Source organism: Enoplosus armatus, chromosome 9 (assembly GCF_043641665.1).
Source record: "Enoplosus armatus isolate fEnoArm2 chromosome 9, fEnoArm2.hap1, whole genome shotgun sequence".
NCBI classification, from domain to species: Eukaryota; Metazoa; Chordata; class Actinopteri; order Centrarchiformes; family Enoplosidae; genus Enoplosus; species Enoplosus armatus.
This window is the reverse complement of record NC_092188.1, coordinates 20,682,611-20,689,664: the sequence shown is the minus strand read 5'-3', so window position 1 is coordinate 20,689,664 and position 7,054 is coordinate 20,682,611. Positions and strand designations below refer to the sequence as shown.

The following is a 7,054-nucleotide window of genomic DNA, read 5'->3' as shown; positions in this document are numbered from 1 at the left end:
TAACAACACTAAGATTGCATTAACGAGATTATTATTTGTTGGCATCAGGGGAGAGGCATTTCAAAGTATGTAGGAGCCGTGCGCTGAAAGTCCACACGATTCCTCTGAGGGGGCTGATCGTCGGAGGGAGGAGGACTGTGCCAAAGTGCGACTTGAGGAGCAGCTTATTCATGCAAATTCATAAAATCATAGGCGTGCCTTTGGGCGATGGAGTCATAGCCGGAAAAGCAAACCCCCCTCCTGGATCATCAGCGACCTTCAAAGACTGTGATGCGCAGCGCTCGGACGCATTGACAGCGGCACCGGGGCAAATGTTTTAAAAGGACAGAGGAAAAAGAGAAGGAGAAAGTTAGGGGCTCGTTTTCTGCACGCTTCTGTTGACTGGCTGCACTTCTTTCCTCAACGCAACCACCAGCTCCACTGCTGCGCCACTGGATCTCCAACTGCAGGCTTGTTGCGCAAACTGTAACGCACCGCCGCAACTACCACTGTACCACTGCCTTTGGTCTTAAACATTTTTTTGAATTTTATTTTTCACAAGTTTACGGTCAATTCGGACGACTTGAAACAGTGAGAATCCTGGTGAAGCTCTAGTCAAACTACTTTATAGAATCCGCGCGTAAAGACGCGACCACACGTTTAAAAACAATTCGATTAGTTATTGCACTCAAATCGCTGAGGACTTTTTCGCTCTCCACCATGTCAGAGGACGACAGCAGCTCCACCACCAGCCACATGTCCGACGCGGAAGGCAGCAACGTGAGCGTCCTCAGCTGGGAGCAAGTGCAGCGGCTGGACGCCATCCTGACGGAGACCATCCCGATCCACGGCCGGGGGAACTTCCCCACGCTGGAGATGCAGCCGCGGCAGATCGTCAAAGTGGTGCGGAGTCGGATGGAGGAGAAGCAGATCCACGTCCGGGACGTTCGGTTAAACGGCTCCGCGGCCAGTCACATTCTGCACGAGGACAGCGGACTGGGCTTTAAGGACCTTGACCTCATATTTTGCGCAGACATGAAAGGTGAAAGCGATTTCCAGACTGTGAAGGACATAGTTTTGGACTGTCTCCTGGATTTTTTACCGGACTGTGTGAATAAAGAGAAAATAACCCCGTTAACGTTAAAGGTACATCCACCCTGACAACTTTGTGCAGTTGTTTCCTCTTCTTCTTTTTTTCTTCTTCCTCCTGCTTCTGTTGTTTACTTTTAGATATGTGATAAGATTTAATTTCATTTGTGCCAATTCGGCTTAACGACCATTACTCGCAGCTTAACGTACATTAGTTTAGTGATAGTAAAGGGTTGGTTTTATGTAGCTAAGAGGATTGAGTTAAACCAATTTGGAAGAGATCCTGAGCTCAGCCACCTAGATCCCATATCCAAGTACAGTCTTTAATATCGGGGTCAACAGCAGTAATAACACAACATTTATAACTAGATTAGACTAGACTTTGTTGTTATTAAATATTAAAACTATTTACACGATGCAAGCTTGGGCTTAAATGTGCATGTATAGAGCTCTGCTGACCTTTAAGGCTATCTGCTTAACATTTTTGCTCTGTCTGTCTCCCTCACACTCACACAGGAAGCCTACGTGCAGAAGATGGTGAAGGTGTGTAATGACTCGGACCGCTGGAGCCTCATCTCCCTCTCCAACAACCGGGGGAAGAACGTGGAGCTGAAGTTCGTGGACTCTCTTCGGCGGCAGTTTGAGTTCAGCGTGGACTCCTTCCAGATCAAACTGGACTCCTTGCTGCTGTTCTACGAGTGCTCAGAGAACCCGATGGCCGAGACCTTCCACCCCACCATCATGGGCGAGAGTGTGTACGGGGACTTCAGCGAGGCCCTGGACCACCTACGTCACAAGGTCATCTGCACCCGGAACCCGGAGGAGATCCGAGGCGGGGGCCTGCTGAAGTACTGTCACCTGCTGGTGAGGGGCTTCCGGGCCGCCTCCGAGTCCGAGATGAAGTCCCTGCAGCGCTACATGTGCTCGCGCTTCTTCATTGACTTCCCTGACATCGGCGAGCAGCAGCGTAAGCTGGAGTCCTACCTTCAAAACCACTTTGTGGGCCTGGAGGACCGCAAGTATGACTACCTGATGACCCTCCACGGGGTGGTCAACGAGAGCACGGTGTGTCTGATGGGACACGAGAGGCGGCAGACCTTAGGGCTCATAGCCATGCTGGCAGTGCGAGTTCTTGCCGAACAGAACGTCATCCCCAACGTGGCTAATGTTACATGTTACTACCAACCTGCTCCTTATGTGGCAGATGGCAACTTCAGTAACTACTACATAGCACAGGTACAGCCAGTGTTTGCTTGCCAGCAGCCTGCATACTCCACCTGGCTGCCCTGTAACTGAGTCAGCCCCTGAGGAAAGGTGGAGGGAGGGAGTCTGATTTGTTTAAACAGGAGTGAGCGGTGTAGTCAACCGCCTCAAACCTGCCCAGTGTTTGACAGCTGACAGAAAAAGGAGTCTTCTTTTTCTTTTAAAGCTTGTGTTTTTGCTCACACGTTGAGCGCAAACAGTTGGCTTTCACTTCAAGTTCGTATTTCAATGTGAGTCCCACATTTCTTGAGATGCCAACATCACCTGATCCCTGCAGGGGGGCGACCGGGTTTGTTTGGAAAAGACTAATTTGGGGAAGCTTGGAAATAAAGGCTGAATAAATGCAAATGCGTCAACGGCCTTGAGCGCAAGCAGCAGAACTGTCACCAAAAACTGCACAAGACTGATTGAATCTGTCGAGAACTGATTAGCCAGCATGTTCCAACAGCAGACCAAACAGCTGCATCAGTGCCCTGAAGTTGACAGCTACTACACACACACACACACACACACACACACACACACACACACACACACACTCAAAGCTGTGTGCAGGGCTCCAAAACGAGCTCCCTTAGACTCTCTGATGCTTTACATCAGCTGACCTGAGGTGAGGTGCAAACTGGCATCTCCGCCTTGCATTTGGATATAATTATGGTTGTTTACAGACCAAAGATTTTTTTTTGGATTGTTTCTAACATTTCCAACCCTATTTTAATGGGGGAAAAAAATAAAACAAAATATGAAGCTATGTCTATTTGTATATGTGAACATAACGTGTGTTTTTAAGTGCCTATTGCCTCTCAGCGGGCAGAAGAAAAGAATGAGCAGGCCATATGATTTGTTTTGTGAATTCGCCCCCACTCTGTTTATAGTCAGGCACGCGAGACAATAGCACCCCAGAGGCCTGTGAATGTATGTGTGAAATCATGCACAGTCACGTGTTTGTGTGCGTTTGGATGAAAAAGAGCACTGGGTCTTGCAGTAAAGTAGCAGTCACACCTGCGATTGACGGGGTTGTAGCAAGATTCACATCTTTCGTGTGGATATTTGAAAGCTCCAAATGTCTTTTGATCTTCTCCGAGTGATAAACCAAACATGCTGTGTTGCATGTCCCAGATGAACACCGGTGTTATGAGAGGATGAGGACGACAAGCATTTTCAGATCATCAGCAACAAAGAAAACGCACAGTTTCCTGTACATTTTTTGCAGTGGTGCTTCTCTTTTTCTCGTCTGAGGGAAACAGAAAAAGAGGTAGATGAGAGAGGAAGGAGTGCATCCAGAGAGAGGGTGTGTGTTCCCTACACTTCTTCCCACAGTGGAAGGGTATTTGCCGAGACACCTCAGATGATGAGACACTATTTGCTGTAGCACCCTGGCAGGGAATTCCTCAGCTGCTGCTGAAGAGCTTGAACGTAGCTATCATCGCGTATGCAGGCGCTCCGTTCAGGCTTTTCCCGGAAATGTTGTGCCAAACATTTTGGTGCCCCCCCCCCCACCACCACCACTGAAAGCCCTAAAGTTTTATGAGGCCACTTGTTGATTCAGACAAAGACAGGGAAATAAGACTAGTAAATAGAGAAAAAAGGAGAGAGAAAGGAAAATGTTGTGGTTTAAAAGGCAGGAGGGAGAGTGAGTCGGCCAGGAGAGATGGGTGCAGCTGGTGATGGGGTTTATCTCTCTAGGGCTACCATGCTTTACTGTACAAACTGTCTCTGTTGAGGTCAGATTGCAACTTAAATGGACAGTGTTGCAGCTCTCCCCTTTTTTTTTTTAGGGAGACCAAAACATTCTGTCATCCGCATTTGCTCTCTGTTTTAATCATCCGATTGTTGGAAACTGAAGAAACTTGCATGCATTCACACCAGCATCAGGAGGCTTTAAGTTGCAACTTATGTTTTTGTGAGGTTGCTTTATTGATGCTTATTAATGGTTTTTATGCTTCATTGCACGAACTGTGTGTGTGTGTGTGTGTATATATATATATATATATATATATATATATATATATATATATGATTACATGCTTCAGCTACACTGCAGCCTGTCCTGATGGCAGGTAGAAAAAGGAAAAAGGTAGGTTAGGCTCAGAAGACCAGCATCAACTCAATACTGCATTGAAAAGAGAAATTCTGTGGCTGGAAAAAAAAAAAGCATTTCTTTCTCATCCTCTGTCCCGCCTGATTTTGATAATCCATAACTGCTCTGCTCAGTTGTTTCTTCTTCTCAGTGTCCATGTCGATGGTATCCTTTGGATTGTGCGGGCAATGTATTGTCCTTTTATACTCAGTGAAGTCCTACCAGCTGACCAGCTAGTTAGCTCCAGTCTGCCTGTCAGTTAGTGATCGTGGGTTGCTGCGTTGTCTTGTATGCGTTGTCTCAGATAATCTGTTTTCTGTTCATGCAGTCTTTTACAAATCACACTTTGAAAAAGAAAGAAAAAAGATCCCTGTCTTGTATGTATATTTTTTATGATTGTTATTTTTATAAATGTATCAGACACTGCGGGTGTTGCAGTGCTTTTGAATCTGTGATCGGGCTTCAAAGGATATGTTCTCAATAGCTTTTTTGCTATATTATGTTATGTGTCCAATGGGTCAAAAGGTTAAAGATGTTTTCACCAATAAAATATCTGAAAACCAGATTTGTAATGCCTCTCGTTATTCATCCAAAGGAGTCTAAATCAAGTTTACTGCCCTGCTTTGGTCCAGACTGAAACCTGCTGCCAAACATGAGAAAATGCTCATTTGTCGATTAACTTCAGAGTTCTTTTTTTTTTTTTCCAAAGGAGAGTGAGAGTGTCTCTTTTCACTGACGCTAGCCATTCAGTGGCTCTTTCAGATGGGGTCCCCCGCTCACTCGCTAAGAGAGGCAAATCCCCTGCCATGGCCTGCCGGGCCCAACAGGCCCAGCCAGAAACCCGTCCAGAACTGCCAGAAAGAGCTGTTGTTGAATGTGAGGGGATTTGCATCCACCCAAAAAAGAGACTTCAACGCTTTTGTAGAATGAATATCTTTGCCTGCTCATCAAATTCTCTCTGTTAACACCCCCCCCCCCCACACCCACCACCACCCCCCACATACACCGACAGCAATGCAGTGACGATCAGCGCTAAGGCCCGCAGAGACCAGAGTCCAACTGTCTCATGGTTGTCAGGCCAAAATAAAACTCTCCACAACAGAGCTGACTGTCACACAGGTCACATGACAAACTGTCCTAGATACAGAGGGATATGGAGAAGAAAACACAGAATGAGTAAGAGATTCGCTATTTATAGCAGACATGATAAGAACATTATCTCTTTCACTTAAGCGCATTTACAGCTCATTAATCTGAGCCATTAAAGGAATGATTGACAGGTTGAGGCTGAGCAGTACTGCACATACAGGCATTTACACAAACATTTATACGTTCTGTTGGTTAAACTAACAGCATGTTTAATGTTCTATTGGCCCTCGTCATTCCCAAACTCACATTGTCTAAACTTAAAGGTTAGGATCACAGGTTTTCAAGTCAACTTTAAAATAAATAAAACAAAATAAAATAGAAGCATGCCCATATGTACACTGAAAGAGACGGGAACTAACTAACTGAGTAACTCAGATCGCTGATGGCTACCTGAGTAAGGCACCCATTTCTGGCATTTAGAGATACATTGAATTCTTTGTTGTCTTACATTGTGTTAGTTTAGTACATTACATAAACTCTTAGCTTCCATATAGCAGCAAATATAACTTCTACATCATTATTATTGCAATATAGCTTCCAGCCCGGGCGCCCCGGTAGCCCCCGAGTTCAATTCTGGCCCTGGCTCCCCCCTTCTCCTGCATTTCCTGACTCTCTTTGAGCTGTCACTTCAAATGTCAAAAAACGCATCAGTGGCAGCACTGAGCATACTAGAAAGCAATCAAGAAAGACCTTACGTGTTATGTTTTCGGTGGGTTCATATTTTCTGTTTTCTGACACAAAATGTTATGCTTTAAAACTGTAATAATCAATATTTTTAACGATGGATCAAATAACTGTGTTCAATGTGAAGGATGTCGCTCAAAATGATGAACACACTAAGAATTACAAGTTCTCCACAGTTATACAGTGTTTTGAGCTTCTTTCAGCTTATTGTTTTGGTTTTAGGACCCACAACTTTACTGTTTTGGTTTAGTCTCACGGCTCTCATCAAGTCCAGCCGCAGAAGGCAACTGTTTCCAGTGAAAAAGCTCTGAAAACTCACTGTACGCTAACTGTTCATCACCGAGATATCATCAAAATATAGCCTAAAAAAACAAAAACTATCTATCATCAAAGTCGTGCTAAAGTATAAAACATCACCCCCATCATCAGCCAGCAGTAATACTTATTTGCGTACAATGTCTAATACTTGCTGGTGATTGTAGCCTGAGTCTTAATTTCAAGCATGACTTTACTTAATCCCCTTCTTAACAAGCCTTCTCATTTGTGGTTTGCTCTAAAGAAATCAGATTGATGCGCCAACGGGCCTAAATCTCAGGGCCTTAATTTGAGATGTAGCATCAAACGAAATGACCCTCTTAATTTAAGGGAGCTTTGGTTTTAAAGTTAAAAGAGTGCGTTGCGAAAGACTCTTGCCGCAGTAGCTAGCAGGAAGAGGGTGATAGCTGTAGTCGACCGCAGAGTGAATCCACAGAATATGTGCCAGTGAATGTCTTTATAATTACCTGTTAGCCTTTGAATAAAGGCTTAGAC

The 7,054-nt window shown here is 45.0% G+C and overlaps 1 protein-coding gene across 1 annotated transcript; it reads left to right on the top strand.

The window, feature by feature from the left end:
- The first annotated feature begins 699 nt into the window (after window positions 1-699).
- tent5aa (terminal nucleotidyltransferase 5Aa) lies at window positions 700-2,364 on the top strand. Its single transcript, XM_070912254.1, has 2 exons — window positions 700-1,125; window positions 1,585-2,364. The coding sequence occupies exons 1-2, from the start codon at window positions 700-702 to the stop codon at window positions 2,362-2,364; spliced, it is 1,206 nt and encodes a 401-aa protein (XP_070768355.1).
- The last annotated feature ends 4,690 nt before the right edge of the window (window positions 2,365-7,054 follow it).